This window comes from Littorina saxatilis, linkage group LG12 (genome assembly GCF_037325665.1).
Source record: "Littorina saxatilis isolate snail1 linkage group LG12, US_GU_Lsax_2.0, whole genome shotgun sequence".
Classification (NCBI taxonomy): domain Eukaryota; kingdom Metazoa; phylum Mollusca; class Gastropoda; order Littorinimorpha; family Littorinidae; genus Littorina; species Littorina saxatilis.
The window spans coordinates 40429876-40456756 of NC_090256.1; the positions used below are offsets into that span (position 1 = coordinate 40429876).

Here is a 26881-nt window from a genome sequence, read left to right on the forward strand (position 1 = left end):
GTGTGTACGTGTGTGTGTGTGTGTCTGCACGTACGTGCGCGCGCGCTTGTGTTTGTGTGTGTGTGTGTGTGTGTGTGTATGTGTTTGTCTGCATGTACGTGCGCGCGTCAGTGTGTGTGTGCGTGTGTGTGTGTAGTGGCCGGCAAAAAAGCGCCTCCGTATATTTGCCTGTGTGTCCGTCTGTCTGTCTTCCAGCATGTCACTGAACTGCTGCAGCTCAGAAGACTTTTACCAAAGTACAATTTTATACGTGACATGACCTGCACAAGATGTCAGCTTATCCTGCCTTGAATTTCGATTTAGTCGACTACATTTCAGCGGGGAAAAAACACCCACTACGTATACGGTTTTAAATTCAAACGGGACATGTTCAGTCATCTGCCTTCGATCACACATGCACCTGTTGGTATTAAAAAACAAGTCACGTGAAGCGAACTTAATACATTTAGTCAATCTGCACGCCGTAGACGGTGGCACGCCTAGTTTTTTCCACCGCAGGAACAACACCCAATTCGTTCCCCCGCACGCGGAAGCAAAATTGTTATCTCGCAAAGGAATTGCCCTGTGAAGGTACGTTGTGGCAAATCACATTATCAAGTATAGATATTCTGAAGCAGAATTGCCCAGGCTATATGTATAATATGTAACTTATGTCTTGTTGTGTACTCGTGAACAGTGGCGTTCGATTTTCTGCCGAAGTCCGTGAAAATTATACAGAGAGGTCTCAATTTCGTACAAATTAACCTAGAACTACCATTTAAAGCACTATTTTAATACTCACAGTTTAATCTTCGATACCTTGCAGCCTTGTATGCGCGTTTTTGGGCACCAGCATTGTGGATAAGCTGCTCTAATCTAGCGTTATTTTGTGGTACTCGATTCTCAGTGGGTAAGGTCCCCCGCAGACACCAGATAAGGTCCCCCGCATTTTTGCCGGAGTGCCTACTACGCCCCCCCCCGCACATGCGCGCTGAAAAAGCACATCATGCACAGCAAAACTGACCCGTTTGAAGCGTTTTTATTTGACAGATGGAGACCAGCGACCACACGCTATCTGCCGGGGAGGTGTCTGGGGAAGTAATCGACAGCTACCTAGACATCAGTAGTGAGGTGACTATAGGTGAGACAGTCCCTTTACAGACTTCTACACCGAAGAAGGTTGGTCTCCTCCATTTGTGTGACGAATGCGGATCAGCATACAAACACAAGCGAACATTGGACAATCACAAACGTGAGAAACATGGCAACGAATCTCGTTTTGTATGCATAGTTTGTGACAAGAGGTTTGGTCGACAGGTAGATTACCAGTCTCATATGAACAAGCATGCAGGCACCAAACCTTTCCAGTGTGGTGTTTGCAAAAAATCTTACGCACACAAACGCAGTCTGGACAAGCATATATGTCTGGGTGAAAAGCCGGGGTTTCAGTGCCAAACCTGTCAAAAGTCGTTCATGAGAAGAAAGTATCTTCGTGACCACCAAATCACCCACTCTACTGGCTACGCTTATTTATGCAATGCGTGCATGAAGCGGTATAAGCATCGCTCTGGTCTTGCCAGGCATAGGCGTCGGGCTCAACAAGATGGAAACTGCTGTTTGACACCATGATTTCGTTTAGATTTATCCTGTTCTGTCGCTCCATTCACAGACAACACACAGACAACAAGGAATGTTGATGTTGTTTATTTCAAATGTAAAGCGTAAAAAGTATGTAAATCCCTTTTCTTTTTTAACAACACTGTGACACGGAAACATTCTTTTTAATTTGACTGGCAAGGTTGTGTTGAAAATCAACAGTTAACATTCATTTTGAAGTTCAAACAGAATGGTTTGACAATCACGTTCTATGATTGTTTATTTTTTTATGTGCGTTCTTGAGTTATACATTTTAAAGACAATTGTACTTGCAGAATGTGTGTGTGTGTGTGTGTGTGTGTGTGTGTGTGTGTTAGTCACTTAAGTGCGGTCAAGTAATTTGTGTGTGGTTTTGTTTGATTTCCTATGGAGTTGAACTGGGGGGGGGGGGGGGGGGGGGAGGTCGTTGTCTACTTTGAAAAAATATCAGTCGAAGAAAAGAGTGATACAGTTAAAAGAAAATTGTTCTCATTGACTGTGTGTGCGCCTGTGTTTTTGTGTGTGTGTATATGTGTGTGTGCTTGTGTGTGTGTGTGTGTGTGTGGGGGGTGGTTACACTTTATTGTGGCTGAAATACTATGATGTAAGGTATGATGTATGATTTTTACCTGGTAAAGAAATGGAAAAATACTTTTACATGAGTCACATTTTTGAGAAAAAAAATAAGTCTAAAAGAAGTGTGCAAACCCCACACACTGCACTATTGAGAGTATCTGTTTACATGGAACCGCATATTTAACATCGCTGTAACACACATAGGCTACTATAATGCCTACATTCACACACTTGCAGAGGAACAACTTCTTTTAATTTCCATAACATTCAAGAATAAGTGTGCTCGACAGTTTTATATGACACGCAGTTAATCAGGTTTGTTTTGTTTATGACCACAAAAAAAGAAAAAAGACAGAGAGTTGAGTGCTTTTTGTTTTTGTTTTATAATTCTGCTTTGTTAAAAAGCACAATCCTTCAAGTACAAACGATTCTCCTCATCATATGAAGTCTTGCATGCCTGTCAGAGTATATATCTCTGGACTCAAAGCAAAAAGTAACAACCTCACAGCTTCCTGTGTAAAGTGGACATATTTATGTGCAATTCTTTCACACACACACACACACACACATGCACGCACGCACACACACACATACACGCGCGCACACACACACACACGCACACGCACTAAAACAATGGTTAATCGGTGACTTATTGCTCGTGCCAAATGTTGGAGTACATATGAAGATGTCAGAGTCCAATCACATCCATAATTAGTGGATTTACACAAAAATTATAGCTGTATGTCATTTTTTTCTGATAAACATAACGGCGGGGGATCTTACCCTAGTGTTGCGGTGGGGCGTAGTAGGCAAATCGACCAAGCTGCGGGGGATCTTACCCCGTCAAATTTCACTGTTGATCTTTGAACCGATCGTGAGTCTAAACTAAGGTAAGCTTAAACTTAAAAATGAAGAGCAGTATCCACAAGTAGTTTGACTTTGACCAGCAAAAAGATTTAAGCCCTTCTGTTGACCGTGCTTTGTGTTATTTCAACATTTTTAACGTGGGAGACAGTATTTCTGACTTGTCTTGATGACATTTCTTCTCTCATGTAGTACACGAGAGTGTAAATGGTAAGACAACTAGCTGATCCAATGCAAAATAAAGTACCGAACAGTATGATATAAACTTCAATACTAGAAAGTCTGGTTATCTACTATTTTAAGGTATTAATTTGGAGACACCAACCATGTTGTTCGTCTTGCGGGGGAACGAATTGGGTGTTGTTCCTGCGGTGGAAAAAACTAGGCGTGCCACCGTCTACGGCGTGAATCTGTCGAACTCATAGAATGAAACTGAACGCGCTGTGGCATTTGCCGATTACTCGCAGCTCGCTGATCGCTTGAAGTGACAAGCCAGTATAGTGCAGTGACGTAGAGCGCTTCTGAAAAAAGTGCGCCTTTCTCTTTTCTTTTTAACTTGTTCAGCTTCTTTTTAATCCAAACATAACATATCTATATGTTTTTGGAATCAGGAAATGATACGGAGTAAGATGAAATAATTTTTGGGATCGATTACTAAAATTTCAATTTTAATTAATATGTTTAGATTGTTAATGACCAAACTCATTAATATAACATATCTATATGTTTTTGGAATCAGCAAATGATAAAGAATAAGATGAAATCAGTTTTAAATCGATTACTAAAATTTTTATCTGAAATACAATGTTTAGATTTTTAATGACAAAACTCATCAATTAATGTTTGAGCTTCCTAGCCGAATAATGCAATCCCGTAGTCCGGGCTTCGTCGAAGATTGCTTGACCAAAATTTCAATGAATTTGATCAAAAAAATGAGGGCGTGACAGTGTCGCCTCAACTTTCACTAAAAGCCAAATATAACGTCATCAAAGATATTTATCGAAAAAAATGAAAAACGCGTCTGGGTGTATCATCTCCAAGAATGTGCATGCAATTTTTCATGCAGATCGGTCCAGCAGTTTTCCAGTCGGAATCGTTTTATACACATACACACACATACATACACCCTCGTCTCGATTCCCGGTCTATGTTAAAACATTTAGTCAGAATTGACTAAATGTAAAAATCGTATGTAGCCAGCTGTCACGATAAAGTTATATGATATTATAATGTTATGATAATTAAAGTTATTCAGTTTCCTCAGCCTGCAGTCGTGTCCGGGTCGCAGCTCTACGTCTATTCTCAGGTTATCGTCTGAGACTACTCGAGGGACTCACCCACGGTGTGCCAAAGTCCTTCCCACGTCAGTTCGACTTGGATACTCAACTTTCTCAGCGTGGAAAACTTGTATTGTAATTCAGGCGTTATTTTCTATCAACGAATAATTATGTGTAATTTCAATGTAAAGAGAACATGTTAAAATCTGGTAAGCCTTCTGTGGAGCTCTGGAAGCGGGTCACCTGTGTCTAATGGACAAATTGTCCAGAAATGCTTCAGTGGAAACTACACGTTATCAATAAATTTAAGTAAGTAAGTAAGTTAGTGAGTGAGTAAGTAAGTAAATAAGTGAGTGAGTGAGTGAGTAAGTAAGTAAGTAAGTAAATAAGTGAGTGAGTGAGTGAGTAAGTAAGTAAGTGAGCCCAGTGAGTGAGTAAGTAAGTAAGTAAGTAAGTGAGTGAGCGAGTGAGTGAGCGAGTGAGTGAGTGAGCGAGAGAGTGGGTGAGCGAGCAAGCGAGTGAGTGAGTGAGTGAGTGAGTGAGTGAGTGAGAGAGTGGGTGAGCGAGCAAGCGAGTGAGTGAGAGAGTGGGTGAGTGAGTGAGTGTGCGAGTGGGTGAGTGAGTGAGTGAGTGAGTGAGTGAGTGAGTGAGCGAGCGAGTGAGTGAGTGAGTGCGTGAGTCAATCAGTCAGCCGGTCACGACTGAGTCAGTGACGGACGAGTGAGTGTGTGAGTTGGTAACTAATCAAATATAGGAACTTGAACTACAAACTGAGTGAGTGAGTTGGTAATTAAGTCAGATCAAATAACTAGAACTACCAACTAAATGAGCGAGAGAGTGAGTGAGTGAGTGAGTCGATGTCAGTTAGCCAGTCACTGAGTGGGTGACGGACGAGCGAGTGACTGTGAGTTGCTTACTTACTAATCAAATAATTAGAACTACCAACTGAGTGAGTGGTAGAATGACTTACGTACTGGTCGGGACTGACAGAATGATTAGATAGGCTACTTAAGTAGGCGCATTGCAGACAATTTTGAACATACTGTGCATGGCAAAATTGAATCGATTCAACATATGGTTCCCGTCCGAACTGAACTGAACTTGCTTTCTGTGCACAACAACAACAAGAACTAGACACACACAATAAACAAACAAATTACTGATTAAAAACGAAAAGAACCAACCAAACAACAAGCAAACAAAGAAGCATTAAATTAAACTGTGCAGTGTGACATACCGCCCGTGACAGACAAAAACAACAACACTTGAATCGGTCATTACTGATCTGACACTGTTCGAAGATTTTCATTTTCATTAATCTTAGTTGCTTGTACCATAAAATACCTTGTAAACGCCCAGTATCGACAAACGCCCACCCCGGCCTACTTTGGGTAAAAACTGAACTGTATATAGGGTATATAGTACCTTGTAAACCGTTTACCACCCCCCACATTTGGATCAAGGATGGCATTAGAAAAATGATTTGTTCTAGTATTTATTTGTGAAAATTCGCACGCAATATGGACCGAGCATTCCGACGCAAAATGACAAGATGCTACGCCGATACGGTCATACCGTTTATTTCATACGTTTGTCACTGCAGTCTCTGGATAGCCATGCCAAAACGCAATTATGTGAAGATCATAGTTTAGGAGATTCATCTGAGGTTGAAAAGGTCGAACTGGGGGGATATTTGGGGACTTACACTGATTTATGACACTCGTTTGTGCATTGTTGATGGTGAATGCATGTTAATTTATTTTTAATATACTTTCTTATGTGATAACCAATGTGCTGTATTTTCTCAGGACAAAGAACAAATGTTTATTTTGAATGTTTTATGTATGTTATTATTACGGACACAAACGCTCAGCAATGCAATTTCTCTTTTAGAGATTAATAAAGTTATTGTATTGTATTGTATTGTATTGTATTGTATTCATTTTGCGAGACTTTGTTTGTGACGGATCAGTTTCTGCACAGACACTTGCGAAACTTTGTTTGTGATCAGTTTCTGCACAGACACTTGCGCTGAATGAAGGGTATACAAAGCAGATATTGAGTCAGTATCAGTCTGTTAACGTCAAAGATATGAGCATATGTTCTTCAACCATCGGCCGCAAAGGGATTAATTGTGTGTGTGTCAGTGTGTGTGAGTCGGTTAGTTTCCAGGTTCCACTGACTCGGACTCAAGTTCTTGCACTGAAGATCAGAGGCCCACGTGCACACACACGAACGCTTGTGTGTCACAGAGAAAGATCCGTAGAGGGTAGACATTTTGAACAGAAACACATCCTATTGACATTTTTATACCGCTATTTCTCACGAGAAACCGGCTTGTGATAGGGGACAGAATGTACTGACTACGCCGCCCACCCCCTCGTCATTTTGAGCGAAATTTGGACAAGATAGTTTACGGTATACTTATTTTGTCAGCTATACCCAAGCGTATGCATAAAAAATATGTTAAGAGTGTACGGTAACAATCATCTGAGAGTTCGTCATCCGAAGAAATTAGCTGGCGGAGTACCTTATTGGTATTTGAGCGACTGGCTGTAGTACAACTCATTGTACCACAAGCAGACGGCGAAGGGAAATCACTCGCAGGGTATGGTGGCAACTCGGGATTGAGTGTTGACATGTGTTGGCTGTTGTGCAATACGTTACACAGGACACACTTGCTTTGGATGGTGAAACGGTGTCTCCTGATCCAAAAATAAACGAGCTAACATTGATAAAAGACAGGAGACTAAGGTGAGTGAGCCTATTCGTAACGTGATATGCGGTACTTCGATTACAGAATGAGAAACATATGTCATTCTTCATTTTTCGATTTACTTCATCAGTGATTAGTAATAGTAGTTCACATACATTTCACACACCGCGTTTTGCGTTATATATATTGCAGTTATGCCAGATTTAAGGAAAACATCGTAAGTACAAAAGTTTATCTTTTTAATATTAATATCTTCTTTAGTGTTCTTATTCTTCTATGTCATGGCTACAGTCATGATTGGTACGTGTCATTAGCATCCATGGGCTTTAATTGTGTGCGCGCGCGAACGTGTGTCACTGTGTGTGTGTTTCTGTTTTCTGTTTTTGTTTGTTTTTTGGTCAGCCTAATTAACAACTAAATGCTCTTTCCACAGAAAATCTATAGTCTCAGATATCATGGCTCAATTGTCGCCACGGAAACTCCCTCGTGGAAAAGCCAGCAGCTACTCATTGGTATACCTGTCTGATGACAAACTGTCAGCGCCACTGTTGACTGGCCTCAGCATCGCAACATGTAACCCCACAGTGGAGACTGATGTCAAACCAGCAACAGTGCAACACGCACATGAAGGTATACATTAAGATTCAGTCATCAGACCTGGGAATCCATACGTTTTTGCCGTATTGTGTACGAATGGTTGTCTAGAATATGAGCAGTGCGATCAGGGGAAAAAAATACGACGAGACAAATTCCTAGACTACTTTTCTTCACAAGCGCATCCTGAAGTCGATCCAGTATCTTGACACATGATTACAGTTTTTGTCAGTAGACATTGAAAGAAGCATTTAATTAAAAAAAAAAATGTATTGGTAAACTTAACGATGCGATGGATGCGTGTGAAAAATGTTGGAATCATTGATGTTCAAATGCTGTGTGGAGTACGCTCATTTTTTTCTGAACAAAACACCAAGTTTGCTTGAGAATACTCCAAGTGCAAAACAGGGGTTCCTAGGTCTAAGTCATTTTGTTATCAATTTCATCCTTTTTGTTTTCCCTTTTGACATTGTTACTTTTGTTGTAACGCTCACGTCAATGGCCTTGAAGCAGGTTTTACTTTTGTTTGTGTGTGTGTGTGTTTCTATTTGTGGTCATTAACTGCAGATAATATGTAAGCATTAAGGCGCATTTCAAGACACCCTTTTTAACCTTCACCGGACCAGGCTTTGGACTACACAGTCCGGATGATGTGGGTCGTGTACGACTCATACTTTAAAAGAAGGATTCAACGTAAAAAATATGGGTCGTACACGACCCAAGCCATCCAAATAGGGATAAAATCTTTATTGCCTATATATATGTAGAGTATGGGTCGTACACGACCCACGCCATCTGAATAAGGATAAACATTGTAAAATCCTTTTTAATTCCATATGGGTCGCCCACAAGCCACATCATTCGGACTGCCCAGTTCAAATTACGTCAGTTGTTAATTTGTTTGTTTACATAGATAATCCTTCATAAAGTGGTAGAGGGGGAGGGGGTACGAAGATTACATGAAGTCTTAATCAAACACTCCCAATAGTTTTAGAGATACAGACATTTTTGTGAGGCTCTGGGTCGTCCACGACCCAGGAAGCATGGCGAAGGACCCAGGAAGCACAGTGAAGGACCCAGGAAGCACAGTGAAGGACCCAGGAAGCACAGTGAAGGACCCAGGAAGCACGGTGAAGGACCCAGGAAGCACAGTGAAGGACCCAGGAAGCACAGTGAAGGACCCAGGAAGCACAGTGAAGGACCCAGGAAGCACAGTGAAGGACCCAGGAAGCACAGTGAAGGACCCAGGAAGCACAATGAAGGACCCAGGAAGCACAATGAAGGACCCAGGAAGCACAGTGAAGGACCCAGGAAGCACGGTGAAGGACCCAGGAAGCACAGTGAAGGACCCAGGAAGCACAGTGAAGGACCCAGGAAGCACAATGAAGGACCCAGGAAGCACAGTGAAGGACCCAGGAAGCACGGTGAAGGACCCAGGAAGCACAGTGAAGGACCCAGGAAGCACAGTGAAGGACCCAGGAAGCACAGTGAAGGACCCAGGAAGCACAGTGAAGGACCCAGGAAGCACAGTGAAGGACCCAGGAAGCACAGTGAAGGACCCAGGAAGCACGGTGAAGGACCCAGGAAGCACAGTGAAGGACCCAGGAAGCACAGTGAAGGACCCAGGAAGCACAATGAAGGACCCAGGAGGCACAGTGAAGGACCCAGGAAGCACAGTGAAGGACCCAGGAAGCACAGTGAAGGACCCAGGAAGCACAGTGAAGGACCCAGGAAGCACAGTGAAGGACCCAGGAAGCACGGTGAAGGACCCAGGAGGCACAGTGAAGGACCCAGGAAGCACGGTGAAGGACCCAGGAAGCACAGTGAAGGACCCAGGAAGCACGGTGAAGGACCCAGGAAGCACGGTGAAGGACCCAGGAAGCACAGTGAAGGACCCAGGAAGCACAGTGAAGGATCCAGGAGGCACAGTGAAGGACCCAGGAAGCACGGTGAAGGACCCAGGAAGCACAGTGAAGGACCCAGGAAGCACAGTGAAGGATCCAGGAGGCACAGTGAAGGACCCAGGAAGCATGGTGAAGGACCCAGGAAGCATGGCGAAGGACCCAGGAAGCACAGTGAAGATTCAATGAGGCCCTCTGTCAGCATATGGTTGCTTGTGGTTTATTCAAAGGGGTGAAGTAGTTTAGAACTTGATTATGTCTGGAGGTCTAGGGTTAAGAATCGTCAAACATCCACAGGTAGGAGTACAGTGGAACCCCCATGTTAACACCTTCACAAATCTGAGAAAACCAGGTCTTAAAAAGGAGTGAGTCTTAAAACAGGGGTAAAATTACAGATGTTATGAACAGAAAATCAAACAAAAATCAAGGTCTTAAAGAGGGAGAAGTCTTTATTTGGGGGGTCATTAAAGGGGGGTTTCACTGTATATTTTGTGTCCTGTGAGTGTCATACGTGCCGGCATCATGTATATTTGTATCCATTATGGAACTCAATTTTATTTCTCTCTAGGTTCTGCTGCTGATGGCGACAAGCTGTTTACTGTGTCAACCCGCATGTCCTGTAACTTTTGTTCTACTGTCTTCGCAAACCGTACAGAGCAGGTCAGTATTTTATTCAGCAGTAATGTGCTATGTTCTGATAAAGCAAGGGTAAAGATGTCTATCTGTTGGGGCCTATTCCTTAACATCTGCACACAAATAAAACACAACAGCAACCAGTTTGGGTAAGTTTGCCTAACATCTGCAGCAATTTTGATGAGTGTCTGACGGGCGAAGTGGCCCTGTTGTAAGACGTCGGCCTCCTAATCGGGAGGTCGTGAGTTCGAATCCCGGTCGCTGCCGCCTGGTGGGTTAAGAGCGGAGATTTTTCCGATCTCCCAGGTCAACTTATGTGCAGACCTGCTAGTGACTTAACCCCCTTCGTGTGTACACGCAAGCACAAGACCAAGTGCGCACGGAAAAGATCCTGTAATCCATGTCGGAGTTCGGTGGGTTATTGAAACACGAACATACCCAGCATGCCTACCCAACGAAAGCGGAGTGAAGCTGACTATGCTCTCAGAGTATAGTATGGGGAACCCAAATGGGCAAACAAGCTCACACGTCACCAGAATTTCTGGAAAGCTGATGAAGAAGAAGAAGATAAGTGTCTGGTGAAGTTTTATTCCTTTATGCTTCAGTTATTCTTTAAATTTATGCAAGAGCACTGGATGATGTTGAACAGTTGATGACTCTGCTGTTGTTGACAGAAAGCTCACTTCAAGTCCGACTGGCATCGCTACAACCTGAAGCAGCAGATAAAGGGAGACGATGCCATCACAGAGGAACAGTTTGAGGATATGACAGGTATGTATCCTATACTCTGTGTGTGTGTGTGTGAACTGTGCTGGATGAACAGTCTTCAACTCCAAAATCACATTGAGATTGTGTCTATTCATTCAAAGTTTTAACCGTGCAAACGTTTTTTTTATATGTAAAGTTCTGAGTAATCTCTGAAAGATCTATCAAGTGTCAGTTTTTAGTTTTTGTAATTATTTTTCATATTTGGTACACAGTGAAAATCCCTTTAAGTAAGTCAGCATGTCTTTTGTCTCAGGTGATGTGTCAAGCATCTCTGGTTCTGACGACACCTCAACTTCAAGCAGTAATGAAGACGACACGTTAGTTAAACTGACGCTTCCAGCCTCTCGCCACAAGAAGTCCCATGTGTACGAGAGCTCAGACAGCACGGACAGCGAATCGGAAGAGAATGCCTCAATCATGGCCGCCACACGCAGACATCCCAAGGTGTTCTTGAGGAACGGGGAGGGACAGCTGCTGTCGATGTATCGCTCCGTGCTCTATCACAAAAAGGTAGTTAGACATAGTTTTGAGGAACGGGGAGGGACAGCTGCTGTCGATGTATCGCTCCGTGCTCTATCACAAAAAGGTAGTTAGACATAGTTTTGAGGAACGGGGAGGGACAGCTGCTGTCGATGTATCGCTCCGTGCTCTATCACAAAAAGGTAGTTAGACATAGTTTTGAGGAACGGGGAGGGACAGCTGCTGTCGATGTATCGCTCCGTGCTCTATCACAAAAAGGTAGTTAGACATAGTTTTGAGGCGGTCCTTAGTTGAGCCCCAAGTCGACTTTGCGAAGACTTTGCTCAGTCTTTTTACTGAAAACTCAGTGCTAAAGCTTCATGTAGGCAGCTTCAAGAAATATACTTTGTGCAGTCGACTTCACGCAGTTAAAGGCAGGCTTTGCATAAGTTCACAATTTTCCGTCAATTTCAAAGCCCCAGCTGAAGGGTTTTTGTGTGTGTTTATTTTATCAACATCAGCGCTATAAAGCAAATATAAATGACAGCTTTTCTGACTATTAGTACTTTCTGTAAAAATAGAGATTTCAGAATCCATGTCTGGTACGGTGGAACCCCCCTGTTAAGACTTTCAAAAATCTGAGAAAATCAGGTCTTTAAAAGGAGGGAGTTTTAAAATAGAGGTAAATTTACAGAGCTTATGAACAAAAAATCTAAATAAGCAAGGTCTTAAAATGGGGGAATGCCCTGCAGTCCGGACTGACGATCTAACAGCGAACGACAAGAAGAAGATGAAAATGGGGGAAAGTTTTAGATTGGGGTCTTGAAAGGGTGGGTTCCACTGTACCGGATATTCCTCTCTTTTGAGAGCAGCTAGCTGTGTTTGCTGATTTGTTTGTATTAGTGAGGTGTTTTTTTTCATCAAGACTAGTGATTGTATTTTGTATATTATAAAATTGTGTTCTTTTGTTTTGGAAACAACCAGTTTTGTTTGATTTCTTGTTCATACTTCTATGAAGATCACTTTGTTTGTTTTCTTGCACTTGCAGTGCTACTTTGTCATGACCGTATATATCAGAGGAGTGTTTAATTCTTGATTAAGTTGGTGTACACCAGATTTAATGTAGACTTGATGGAATAATTAGGGTTTAACTTTGCTTGAATCATTTGCAAAGCCCAGAAAGGAATATTCTGACAGATATGAATAAAAATGATTGTAAAATGGCAAAGTATTGAAACATATTCCTGCAAATGAAAGGACAGAGGCGATGGGGAATGGTGGGATATTTGAACTTTGTTGAGTAGCAAGGTTGATTATACAGGATTAATTAATATTGGTATGAGTATTATTATTACTCCTTCTTTTTTTCAAATGATATTTTGTAATATGTATGGGTGTGCCTGCATTGTTTGGATGGTTTTATGAATTGAAAAAAACACATGAAAAAAAACCAATTTGTCAATTTTTGCAGAACGCTCCAAACACACCAGCAGAGTTACTGTCTATGGCAGAACAGGCCAAGAAATACTCCCATGTTGCCATGGTGATGCTAGCTGGCGGCCATTTTTCAGCTGCCGTCTTTGATGGGTAAGCAAAATAATACAGCAACTCTTATTGTGGAAATATCTAGATTTTATTTGGAGTTTTATGCTTCTTTGCCAACAGCGGTTTACGTATGCAGTACACCTGCTAAAAAGAATATTTTATGTGAAGTGGACAAGATGTGAACGCGGTATAATGTAGAGTATGTGTGTGTGTGTGTGTGGGTGTGTGTGCATGTGGGTGTAAGTGAGTGTGTGTATGCAGTTCTGTTAGCACTCTGTTTGGTTGTTGTGTTTGAATGTACTATGTATTGCATGAACTGAAACCAAGATATATTCCTGTGTAATGCACGTGGTTGAAATAAAATCTTATGTCTTATGTCTTACATACTTTGCACTTAGCTAAGGTATGAGGTATACGGCTGTAACGAACATTGGGCAATAACAGATTCTGTATTTTGCTTTCCATATTTTTTTCGGTCAACGGTTCTCTGTTAAATTAGACAAGTTTTACATGTTGTATAACTTGTAAGGCATGAACTATCAATGAGTTGGTACTGGCATTGAAAACAGTTACCAAGATTTTTTTGCTTGGTGTACCATTGAGCCTTTTTTTTCTCTGTGTGTGTGTGTGTGTGTGTGTGTGTGTGTGTGTGTATAGGGAACTTCAAATAACTTTTGGCTTCAATTTAGATTTGTTTATATTCTGTCTATTGACAGTCTGAAATTGGGGTCCTCTCCAAAGCTTTTATTTTCATGTTTGCGTGACGTTTTTTTTTAATTCAAACTGACATTAATTTAAATGTATATAAATGTACTGATATTTGACATACCAGCTACAAGATATCTTGTAATGAAATGTTATAGGACAACAGCAGTGGTACACAAGACGTTTCACCGCTATGTGGTGCGGGCCAAGCGAGGCACCGTGCAGAGCGTGCGAGACGGCCAGGGGTCTGCTCCAAAGTCGGGCGGCGCCACTCTCAGGAGATACAACGAGGCCGCGCTAGCACTGGTAATTGCATTCTTAGGGAATTTATGGTGACTTAAAAGGTTATGCAACTTTGCTTTACTGATATGCTTTGAAGTAGATTTCTTCTTGTGTAAGTGATCATGTTCGTCACAGATCTGTCCTGGCTTTTACTTAGAATACGAGCATCTTGTTACTTGCACACTTGCCAAAAGTAAGCAACCGTGTCTGAGGTGCAAGAAGTAAAATCTGATTGGTTGAAATCACAAACAATTTCAACCAATCTAAAAGCACAGCTTTGCACCCACCATTTGGGGGGCACCCAGTTTCGTTTCGCGCACCTCAGGCTTGGCTGATTTCTATGCACAGTGGGATTTGTTTTTTCATAATTAGTTTAGCATGTTGACGTAGGTCTGACTTACAAAATTAATGCAACAAAATTCCCTTACGAAAATCAGGTCTTAAAATGAAGGTAAAGGTACAGAGGTTTTAAAAAGAAAATGTGACGGGCGCAGTGGCGTGGTGGTAAGACGTCGGCCTCCTAATCGGGAGGTCGTGAGTTCGAATCCCGGTCGCTGCCGCCTGGTGGGTTAAGAGTGGAGATTTTTCCGATCTCCCAGGTCAACTTATGTGCAGACCTGCTAGTGGCTTAATTCCCTTCGTGTGTACACGCAAGCACAAGACCAAGTGCGCACGGAAAAGATCCTGTAATCCATGTCAGAGTTCGGTGGGTTATAGAAACACGAAAATACCCAGCATGCTTCCTCCGAAAGCGGCGTATGGCTGCCTAAATGGCGGGGTAAAAACGGTCATACACGTAAAAATCCACTCGTGCTAAAAACATGAGTGAACGTGGGAGTCTAAGCCCATGAACGAAGAAGAAGAAGAAAAAAGAAAATGTCAATAATCAAGGTCTGAAAAAGGGGAAGTCAAGGGTCTTAAAAGGGCTGTTTCGTTGTACCTTTATATCGATATTTTTTCTAAAGTCTCGCATTTTGCACATGGGTTTTTTCAATATTTAGGAAATACAGGAACTCCTGGCATCGTGGTCGGAGCAGCTGAAGGCCTGCCACCTCATCTTCCTGCGTACGTCCACCTACAGTCGACACATCTTCTTCAGCGGCAAGACCCCCATTTTCAGTAAAGACGACCAGCGCGTGCGCACTGTTCCCTTCACGACGGGCAGGCCTACTTTCAACGAGGCCAAGCGTGCGCACCAGTTGCTTATGGCTGTGGAGTGCTTTGGTAAGAGAGTCACTGTGACAAAACTGATTGTGATGTATGCCCTAGCAGGAGATTATGTCATGTTCAGGGATGAGATTTGTGCGCTACGGTTAATCTGTGTTGATACGCTTTTCTTGTCAATGTTAAACTCATGAAATAGTTCATTTTTGATGTTGGCAAGATCTGGCGGAAATGAAGAATATTGCATTCTGAGAAGGCCGAATCGAACCGAACGAGACCGAGCATAAACGAAGTTTAATATACGCGATTCGATTGGTCAGCAGCGAAAATTGCTCATATGGAATCTCCCGGAATCTTCATCGGTTCTCTTCGGCTCATTGGAATGTCTTCTAGTTGCTGTTACTAACGGCGCGAAATCCGTAAACGGAAATTCCCGTTGTCCGCGGTATGAACTGATCGTAGCAAAGAAAAGACAACTCATTCCAGTCATGCTAATGTGACCACCGTTGACGATGTGTTTGACTCGCAGTCACCTCTCAAACATACGCATTTTTTTGCTGTTTTGTGTTTGTTCAATACACAATTGCATACACATACATTGTTCGTTTAGCCGTTTTGACCGTTTATGATTAATTCTGATCTAAAATCAGTACATCAGAGTAACCAGAAGAGGTTCAAAATCCAAAATCAGAAAGAAAACGGAAATGACCAGGGAACAAAAAAATCACTTTTTTCACTGTGGTGTCTGCCCTTAAAAACAAAGGGAAGTAAGCGCTAGCTCTAACTGCTGACATGTGCAACAAGAGTAAGTGAGAGTCATGCAGAACCAGTCTGCTGGCACCTGAGAGAAAAACAAGCCTTGAAATGAGGTCCCAAATCATGGTCAAGTATCTCAGCTTTAGGAGGTTTTTTTATGAAAGGAGTATGCCCAGTAAGTTAGTTTTTTTTTACATTTCTGCCTCAGTCCCATGCCAGGATATAAAATAGAGTTAGAAATACAGTCTGTATGTCATTTTCAGAGAAACCTTCCTCAGTTCTTGTGTCTGTCGTTGAATGGGAAAGGCTTTGGTTTTGATCTGCTTTTCAGGTGATGTTTTGACAGGGGAAAATTTGTATTGTGGTTTATTTTTTACAAGGTGCACTCTGTTGCAAGGAATTCAGGTTTGTGCTTTTGTGTTTGAGGGCTTTCTTTTATATTATGTAGCCAAGAATCAGGTTCACATATTCATGGTTAAAGTCTCACACAGAGCCCTTTCCTCAAGCAGAACCTGCCTTTCTTAAATTGGTCTTCAATAGATTATCAGGAGGGAAAGGGAGGAACGGGCAAAAAGTACATTTAAACAATCAATTTTTCCAGGTAATTTTAAATACAGCACCCACACATTACATTCTGTTCTTTTTGTTGCAGGGGATGAGTCCCTGGCGACGGATTTTGTGCCAGTGTCGCCCCCTCGTCGCCTTCACCCTGACACTGGCCACCTGGTGGTCAGTCGCAACACAGCGCGGAACAAGCAAAAGGTCAAGGACAAGAAAGCTGACCGGGACAAGGCAGGAGAGAAAGAAAAGACTGAAAAAACGACAGAAGAAATTGGTATGCATACACTTTTTTTTAACTTTCATTCTTTGACATTACAGTTTTTGCTTGAGAATTTGCATCTCTGTGTTGTTCTGTTAAAATGTATTGATCTTTTGGCTCAGAATATTGGGATCATATTGAGGGTGTTGGGTTGGAAGGAGAAATCAGATTAGGGACAAGAGTCACAGAATGGTGGTTGACGGTTGTCGTAAATGTGGGTGGTTACTTTTTAATGGAATGGGGTATGCGTCTGAAGTTTGAATGTGTGTGTGTGTGTGTGTGTGTGTGTGTGTGTGTGTGTGTGTGTGTGTGTGTGTGTGTGTGTGTGCAACCTTGTGTGAGTATATGTTTGCATGCACATTGTTGCAGGTATTTTGTGTATGAGTGTGTTTGGCACTGTGTGTTGAGTTCTCTGTTTGTATTGTCTGTGTTTGTGTGTGAGTGTGAGTAAGTGTCTGGCTGTCTGTTTCTGTGACCACTTAGCGAGACACAGACTTTGTGTGATAGTTTTTTCTTCTTCTTGATTTTGCATGATTGTAATGTTTTTCACGCTTTCATATTTCAACAGCATCAGACAACGTGGGCGTGACATACGAAGCAAACGACGACAGCACCGATGATAATCAGTCCGAGGGGGGCGTGCAACTGGTGGAAACCCTGACAGAAATCAGCACAGATCACCTGCAGGAATACGCTTGCTCCGTGAACGCCCCAAAGCGTAACAAGAAGAAAAAGAAGAAAGCTGGCCAGAAAGACGAAGAAGGGGAAACAACTGCAGAGCAGTCTACTGACAGGAATTTTTCACAACTGAGTAAGTGGGGTCGAAGGAAAGAAGAATGTTTATTTCTATTGATTTATTTGATGATTTTATTCTTGCTCTTTTTGGGGGTTATTTTTTTTTGTGGGTGCACAGTACACGTACATGTATTCTTCTGTGTATAATGATGTAATGTAACCAGTGTTTTTATCTGCCATCCAACCAACATTCATGAGATATAAGACCGAGGATTTTCTTGTGTGCTAAAGTAGTTGAATGGTGCACTGCATGTCATTGACAGTTTGTCAGGTGCTACGTCAGTGTATGCACATGCACAGAGGAACCTTCCTCTTAATACCTCTTGATATAAGACTTCCCTCCTTTAAAGATGTTATTTTGGTTTAAACAATTTTATTCAAAGAATTACAAATAACAATGCAGCATACAATCAATTGAATAAATGGAGCACATCAAGCTAAGCTTGTTTGTTTGTTCGTTCATGGGCTGAAACTCCCACGGCTTTTACGTGTATGACCGTTTTTAACCCCGCCATTTAGGCAGCCTTACGCCGCTTTCGGAGGAAGCATGCTGGGTATTTCCGTGTTTCTATAACCCACCGAACTCTGACATGGATTACAGGATCTTTTTCGTGCGCACTTGGTCTTGTGCTTGCGTGTACACACGGGGGTGTTCGGACACCAAGGAGAGTCTGCACACAAAGTTGACTGAGAAATAAATCTCTCGCCGAACGTGGGGACGAACTCACGCTGACAGCGGCCAACTGGATACAAATCCAGCGCGCTACCGACTGAGCTACATCCCCGCCCTTCAAGCTAAGCTTATAAACATGCTCTTAAAAATCAGTATAAGGTTGGATAAGATGTTTATTTCTCTTTACAACGTCCGTTCTAAGACCCCATCCCTTCGAAGGCCTGATTTTCTGAGATATTTTGTGATCTTATGTTTGGGGGGGTTCTTTTGTATCTTTTCCTCCTTTTTCTCAGACCAGAATTTTTTTTTGGATTGAATAATGTGTGGATTGTGCAGGTGAAGAAGACGCCAGGCTGAAAGACAGCTTGTACACGTGGTGTCGTTCTGGGGATGCCGCTCAACTCTCTCATCTTCTGGAGCAGCTGGCACCGGCAGGAACACAAACATTGCCTTCAGGTCCAGAAACCGGTGCATGTCAAACTCAGGAAAACCCATCACAAAATCATGCACTAAACCCTTCCAACAGCGAGAGAATGGACTCCAGTGAAAGCATGTCTGAAACAGTGCCGTGCACAGGAGGTGGTAGCAGTGTGACGCCAAAGGAAAGTGATGCGTCTGCTCAGGAGAGTAAAGCAAAAGACAGAACTAGTGATACTTCAGTCACAGAGAGCTTGCCTTATAGTCAAGGTTCAGAGGGGGGAGATATGGCAAGAACTTCAGTCACCAAAGACACAGAACAAAAGCTAGAAAGCTGTGACGCTGAGAACAGCACAGAGCCTTGCGGTGGTGACACAGCAGGAAGAAAGGAGAAATTTGAACACCTGGTGTTGGGGCAGTACGGGTCTAAAGGGTTGAGTCTGCTGCACGTCGCTGCTTTTGCTGGACACGGCGACATTATCACCATGCTGTTGGATGCTGGCTGTGACCCTGCTGTCAGGTACACTTTTTAAATCCCTCTGTTTATGGAAAAGGTGATGTAGTGGCAATGTGCACCAGCAGTGATTCTTTTTACCAGAAATGTCTGGCATTTAGTACTGTCGTTAAAAAAATGTTAAAACGCCCAAAAATATTAGATGGCTAGTGCCAACACTGCTTTTTCTAGCACTGTAAATTTGATCTGTTGTGTTCAGTGATCCGCTGACATAATGAGTGTGATTGTATGTGATTGAAGAGCACATTAAAAGCTGACTTGAGTAAAAGGGAAGTAATATTCTCAGGCGAGGGGAAATGAATTTATATTCAATTCACAGAAGAAAGTTTGGTGCTTTTCTGCATATCTTTCCTTGAGCATAAGCCAATATATTTCCGACAATTTGCCAAATTGTTTTCTGTGTGTGTGTGTGTGTGTGTGTGTGTGTGTGTGTGTGTGTGTGTGTGTGTGTGTGTGTGTGTGTGTGTGTGTGTGTCTTCTGTGAAAGAATCATGGATCAATGGACTGGAAACTTGTATAGAAAATTTAGGCATTTTATAAAAGTCTGCACAGAAGTTAAAGACGGTTCAAATCAAACTCAATTTGTCATTCAAACTGTTCAGGGATGGCGGAGGGAAGACGCCATACATTACAGCTTCAAACAAGGATGTCCGGAATGCTTTCCGCCGTTTCCGAGGAGAGCACCCTGACCAATATGACTATGAAGCAGCTCAGGTAAGCAGTACTGGTATTTCTCGTTCATACAATTTTTCGGTGAAAGACTAAACAGTTGTTTGTACATTGAAACCCCCTCTGTAAAGACCCCCTGTAAAGACCCCCTGTAAAGACCCCCCTATTTCAGACTCTCTCGCTTTCAAGACCCTGTTTTCTCCCACTTTCTGTTCATACGGTCTGTTAATTTACCCCCATTATAAGAACCCCTCCTTTTTAAGACCCGATTTTCTCAGATTTTTTTATGTCTTGAAAGGGGGTTTCCAGTATATGCGTGTTTACTTGGGATTGTCACTGTTCTCTGTTTTTCGGAGCAGTTAACTGGGGGCGGGGAAGTAGCTCAGTCAGATGCGTGCCGGTTTTATAACCAGTTCAGTGCTATTGGCTAGGGGTCGAATCCTTAGTTCGGTGAGAAATTTATTTCTCGGAGTCAACTCTGTGCAGACTCTCCTTGATGTCAGAACATCCCAATATGCAAGCGTGCGCATACTATAGATCCCAAGCTCACATAGAAAGTCTCAGGCATTGGAAAATATGAACACACGCATTCATCATCTCTCGTCTCTCATCATCATGATCGTATCTCGATACTTTGACGAGACAAACCTAATGCTTTCTCATGTGACATTATAGGCCAGTCACTGGCGAGGGGGGTGTCTGAAACACTTGGACAAAAAGCACGTGTGGATAGTTTTTCTCACTAAAAGCAAGAGTATTCACTCTTTCACAACCCATACAAACCCGGCAGAGTCATTTCCTGAGTTCGTCTATTGTCTGAACGTTTATGGTATTTCAGCTAATTTGCAGAAGAAAATAAATCCTAGCAACATTCCTCTGTCTTCTTCTTCTTCTTCTTGCCGCTACACATGGAGACCAGTTCAATTGAGAAATGTAGTGGTCATCTGCAGGGACCCTGCCATGCCGTACAGCTTATCCTGGATGGGAGTCGGGTCCGGCCACATCTTCCTTCTCAACAACTGGAAGTTCCCGCAGTCTTGTAGGATGTGGTGGGTGTCCTGCTCTGCTTCTCCACAGGGACACATCTGTCTCTTGTTGATCATTATGTTCCAGGTGATTGCTGTACATCATTTATCTTGCATTACCTGTTTGTTCAGATTCCCAGTGGCCTAACTGCAGACATGGAGGCAGAGAGGAAGCAGAGAGAAGCAGAGAAAAAAAAAGCACAGAAAAAGGCAAAGCAAGAAAGACTGAAAGTAAGCCAGTACAAAGCGATATTTTTGCTTTTAGATTCTCTAAATCGCAATTGATCATGTGAAGTCTCTTCAGAAAGATTGATTCATTTATAATAATGCCCTCTATGATTCAGTGAAATACAATAGAACCCTCATTTTAAGACACCCCCCCCCCCCCCCCCCCCCTTCAGACCGTGCTTTCTCACTTTCTCAGATGTTGTTTATTACCTTTGTTAATTTATCTCTTTTACAGGACTCCCTCCCTTTTAAGACGAAATTACTTGTAAATCATGCAACGTATAAAGGTTAATAATGTAGCAAACTTGAAGGCATAAATCATGCCAGTGATACACATCCTGTTTTACAGTTCTTCATATTCTTTGGTATTTTAGGATAGAAAGGCAGAGCAAGCTAAAGAGGCTGTAGAACAGAAAGAGAAGGAACGTTTCCTGGCCTTGTCAGACAGAGATAAGGTGAGAAGATGGGATATACATGCTGTGTGTGTGTGTGTGTGTGTGTGTGTGTTTGTGTTTGTGTATGTGTGTATGAATGTGTGTGTACATGTGTGTGTGTGTGTGTGTTTGTGTGTGTTAGTGTGTGCTAGTCTGTGTGTGTCTCTGTGTCTGTGTCTGTCTGTGTTAGAGTGTGTGCATGCTAGCATGTCTGCGTGCTTGATTGTTAGCTATGTGAAGGTGTTAGGTCACAGTCTGCACGAGGTAGAATCTTTTGAATAATTGATCAGAATCAGTGAGCCATTTTCAAATCAATGGATTCCCAAGATGGTGATCTGGGGATGCTGTTGAAATTTAGCATTTGAAAGGGATATTTTGGGTCTCTCCTTGAGAAAACAAGAAGGGCAAAGCCCATACGACTCACATGCTTGACCTTGACCTTTACATGACCTTGACCTTCAGGGTCAAGGTCAAATAACTAAACCTAGCAATGACATCATACACTAAGAACTGCTTTCCACATTTTTCCTACCAAAATACATGTGACCCAAGATCAAGGTCATCCAAGGTCATGCAACACAAAGCTGTTAATTCAAGACATAGGAAGTACAATGGTGCTTATTGGCTCTTTCTACCATGAGATATGGTCACTTTTAGTGGTTCACTACCTTATTTTGGTCACATTTCATAAGGGTCAAAGTGACCTTGACCTTGATCATATGTGACCAAATGTGTCTCATGATGAAAGCATAACATGTGCCCCACATAATTTTTAAGTTTGAAACAGTTATCTTCCATAGTTCAGGGTCAAGGTCACTTCAAAATATGTATACAATCCAACTTTGAAGAGCTCCTGTGACCTTGACCTTGAAGCAAGGTAAACCAAACTGGTATCAAAAGATGGGGCTTACTTTGCCCTATATATCATATATAGGTGAGGTATTGAATCTCAAAAACTTCAGAGAAAATGGGAAAAATGTGAAAAATAGCTGTTTTTTAGGCAACATTTATGGCCCCTGCGACCTTGACCTTGAAGCAAGGTCAAGATGCTATGTATGTTTTTTGGGGCCTTGTCATCATACACCATCTTGCCAAATTTGGTACTGATAGACTGAATAGTGTCCAAGAAATATCCAACGTTAAAGTTTTCCGGACGGCCGGACGGACGGACGGACGGACGGACGGACGGACGGACGGACGGACGGACGGACGGACGGACGGACGGACGACTCGGGTGAGTACATAGACTCACTTTTGCTTCGCATGTGAGTCAAAAAGGTACCGGTATATTTGCCTGGTAAAGAAGGAGGGGGTTCCAGAACCTAGGAACTCCCACCCCCCTAGATCCAGGCTTGTAGAGAACCATTTTTCTGAAGGAGAGGGAATATTGGGGAGGGTAAAAAAGACGTGGAGATGTAAAGCGGTCATTGGTGTAATTTGGAGTTGCATGTGTGTTGACAGCGCGCCCTGGCGGCAGAGAGACGAATACTGACACAGGCTGCCCCCGCTGTGGCTACCCCTGTGCTCAAGTAAGACCACATCACCTTTCTCTTACTTGCTTTTTACAGTGGTACCCCCCTTTTTAACTCATTGTCTCCCAGGTACGGATATATCCGTACCCACTCATATGGCTCTATCTGACCAGGTACGGATATATCCGCTCAGACTGTTAGCTTCAGTCGCTTCCTGTAACGTCCATCTAACATCTGCATTCCAGCATGTTGATACACAGTTGCTACAATTCTGAGTGACCTGCTGCAGCACAGCTGGTCTCGGCTAAAAAAACCAATTGGGTCAACATAGGTGGGGTAGAAAGTGTTAAAAACCTCACAATTTAAGTACACAGAATCAGAGTGTTTGTAAACCATTGTTCTTGCCCTGTTTCAGACCTTGATTTTTCAGATTTTCTGTTCATAACCTCTGTAAATGTACCCCCATTTTAAGACCGGGTTTTCTCAGCTTTTTGGAGGTCTTCTTCTTCTTCTTCTGCGTTCGTGGGCTGAAACTCCCACGTACACTCGTGTTTTTTGCACGAGTGGAATTTTACGTGTATGATCGTTTTTTACCCCGCCATTTAGGCAGCCATACGCCGTTTTCGGAGGAAGCATGCTGGGTATTTTCGTGTTTCTATAACCCACCGAACTCTGACATGGATTACAGGATCTTTTTCGTGCACACTTGGTCTTGTGCTTGCATGTACACACGGGGGGTGTTCGGACACCGAGGAGAGTCTGCACAAAAAATTGACAAATCTCTCGCCGAACGTGGGGGCGAACTCACGCTGACAGCGGCCAACTGGATACAAATCCAGCGCGCTACCGACTGAGCTACATCCCCGCCCTGACTGAGCTACGTCCCCGCCCTGACTGAGCTACATCCCCGCCCTGACTGAGCTACATCCCCGCCCCGTTTTGGAGGTCTTAAAAGGAGGGTTCCACTGTTTATACATGTATATTGTACAGTGGTAGATGCCATGAAGGGATACCCTTGGTTAGGTATGGGGGGGGGGGGGGGGGGGGGAGGGGGGGGGGGGGGGGGGGGGTTGTTGTAAATTATAGACAAAGTGAGCGACAGGGTTAATAGACAAACTGCCAGCCAATATTAATAGACGATGTTCGGAAATAACTTCAACGGGTTTGTATTGGTTGTAAAGAGTGACTACCCTTGCTTTTATTGAGGCAAACTTTCCCATGTGACATTAAAGGCCAGTCACTAGCAAGGGGTGCATCTAAAGCACATGGACAAGGAGCATGTGTAGAAAGCTTGCCTCACTAAAAGCAAGAGTATTCACTCCTTCACAATCCATACAAAGCGGACAAAGTCATTTCTAGAGTTGACCGGCACGGTTGGCCTAGTGGTAAGGCGTCCGCCCCGTGATCGGGAGGTCGTGGGTTCGAACCCCGGCCGGGTCATACCTAAGACTTTAAAATTGGCAATCTAGTGGCTGCTCCGCCTGGCGTCTGGCATTATGAGGTTAGTGCTAGGACTGGTTGGTCCTGTCAGAATAAGGTGACTGGGTGAGACATGAAGCCTGTGCTGCGACTTCTGTCTTGGGTGTGGCGCACGTTATATGTCACAGCAGCACCGCCCTGATATGGCCCTTCGTGGTCGGCTGGGCGTTAAGCAAAAAAAAGAGAGATTAAATTACATATTCTTACTCCGAGTCACATATTAGCATTGACGCAGTCGAGATGCTAGGTTGACTGAAAAACGCTATCCCGTCTATAGTATAAGGGAAGCAACCCAAGCAAAAAAGTAGCAAGCTTGCTACCCTGGGTTGCCTCCCGTAGCGTGCATCACGCCACAGATCTCGTACCCGATACGAGACACCCTCATTCGACATCTTTCAGCCAGAGAGACAGGTCGTGCTTGATTTCGCTCCTAGGCCGGTTTTGCTGTCTGCTTGACACCTACCGGCCTCGGCTCCCCGTCTGCTCATAGCTGTTTCTAGCGGTGAGATTGTTCCTTTTTGTTGTTGTTTGCATTGTCATTCTGCTGAGAATTTTTCCGTCCGCGGACTTACGAATTTTGCTCAGTAGTTTGTTGCTGTGGCCGCCATTTTGGTCGCCATTTTTCGCTTACACGTGGTGTTTTTTGCTGGTTAGTTTGGGTCCGTGCTACGGACTTTGAGCGTTTACCAGTAGCATTGGTAGCTGCTTGTAGCTGGTACGTTAGTGCTAGTTTATTCTGCTGAAGTTTTACGTCCTAGAGACTTGTGTATTTTCAGTAGTTTGTTTTTCTCGTGTGACAGCATGTCTGATAGTGAGAAAAGCGAGCGGCTAAGGCCGAGGTTAGGGGCAAAGGCCCTGTTAAACCTAAGTCCTCGGCTTCCACCTCTTCTGCTAGGAACCCCACGGTTCACGTTTCTGACCCGAAGACTAACTTCGTTTTTCCTGTGCCTATTTAGGCTCCGGAGGAAACTTCGTCTGGCTCGCGGGCGGCGGGGGTGGCCGCTACCACGGCCGTTTCTACCCCTGTACCTGCGCCGGAGGCTGGCGCTCTTGTTGCTAGCCTTTTGTCTTCTTTGATTCCAGAAATTCGGACGCTCGTTCGTACAGAAATGTCGCGGACGGACCCTGTTTCCAGCTCTGCCTCCCTCCCGGGGGTGTGCGACCCTCGGTCGTTGGCTTCCTTTGTTCCTGATCACCTGTCCAGCCTGCTGGCTTCTGTGATGGCTCTGGAGTCCGTGCACAGGGAGGCGTTTCTCTTCTCGGCCGGCGCTCGGTGGCTTCCGCTTGCGGGAGTGCACCTGAGCAGGTCCCTTTGGGGGATACGGTCGACACAAGGTATGTGCTCGCAGCAGCCGTCCGCGGCAGCTGCACTTCCGGTTCCCGGAAGTAGTGGTTCACTGGTTGCGGACAGACCATGGTCCCCTCCGGTTCGAGCTGCGCTTTACGTAAGCAGTCGTTCGCGGCAGCTTCCTTTCGGCTCCGGCCGGAAGTGGTGGTTCACTGGTTGCGGACAGACCATGGTCCCCTCCGGTTCGAGCTGCTCTTTACGTAAGCAGTCGTTCGCGGCAGCTTCCTTCCGGCTCCGGCCGGAAGTGGTGGTTCACTGGTTGCGGACAGACCATGGTCCCATCCGGTTCGAGCTGCGCTTTACGTAAGCAGCCGTTCGCGGCAGCTTCGCTTCCGGCTCCGGCCGGAAGTGTTGGTTCACTGGTTTGCGGACAGCCCATGGTCCCTTCCGGTTCGAGCCTTGCCCTGCTACAGCAGCCGTTTCCGGCAGCTGCTCTTCCTGCCTGGGCAGGAAATGTAGGTCAAACGGGTCGTGCACAGTCATCTGTCACTTCCGGTTCCGGCCTAGGGCTTGCGGCAGCTTCGCTTCCGGCTCCGGCCGGAAGTGTTGGTTCACTGGTTTGCGGACAGCCCATGGTCCCTTCCGGTTCGAGCCTTGCCCTGCTACAGCAGCCGTTTCCGGCAGCTGCTCTTCCTGCCTGGGCAGGAAATGTAGGTCAAACGGGTCGTGCACAGTCATCTGTCACTTCCGGTTCCGGCCTAGGGCTTCCGGGTTGTGGCTTGCAGACTCCTCAGCACCAGCTATGGCATAGTTCTGCTGTTGCGTCTGCACTCCCTGCTCCTCCCGGCTTTTCCGGTTCGGTTCCCGCTGCTTCCGTTGTGTCGCCGGTGAATTTCGAATACGGTGGTTCTCCTGGGCATACAGGCTTTTTGCCTCTGTTGGGTCAGCAGCAGCCACCCACTTCGGTGGTGGCCGCTAGCTCCTCTCTTCAGCTGCCTTCGGTTGTTGGTGACTCTCATCTTCCTCTTAGTCAGGGGTGCGAGTTTCATCGATGGCCAACAGGATGGGCGTTCGGCTTACGGCCTTCCCTCGCAGCGTCATTTGTCGGGTTCTTTTGGCTATGAGCCGTCCCCTTCAGGTGGCGTTTCGGACTTCGGGTCCGTGTGCGAGGAGCAGCTGCCTTCGGCGGCTCTGGCCAGCTTCCGAATTTACG

General features: G+C 44.2%; 1 protein-coding gene across 3 annotated transcripts; it reads left to right on the forward strand.

Moving 5' to 3' along the window:
• Window positions 1–4620: 4620 nt before the first annotated feature.
• Window positions 4621–22958, forward strand: LOC138981940 (tRNA endonuclease ANKZF1-like; the record flags this gene model as incomplete). Of its 3 annotated transcripts, none has more annotated exon segments than XM_070355116.1 (15): window positions 4621–4640; window positions 7481–7677; window positions 10111–10202; window positions 10850–10946; window positions 11197–11453; window positions 12874–12989; window positions 13811–13958; window positions 14936–15158; window positions 16507–16689; window positions 17243–17485; window positions 18479–19079; window positions 19676–19787; window positions 20900–20998; window positions 21370–21450; window positions 22891–22958. In XM_070355116.1, coding segments are annotated over 14 exon segments (2495 nt in total), but the record flags the coding sequence as incomplete, so codon positions are not given.
• Between the last annotated feature and the right edge of the window lie 3923 nt (window positions 22959–26881).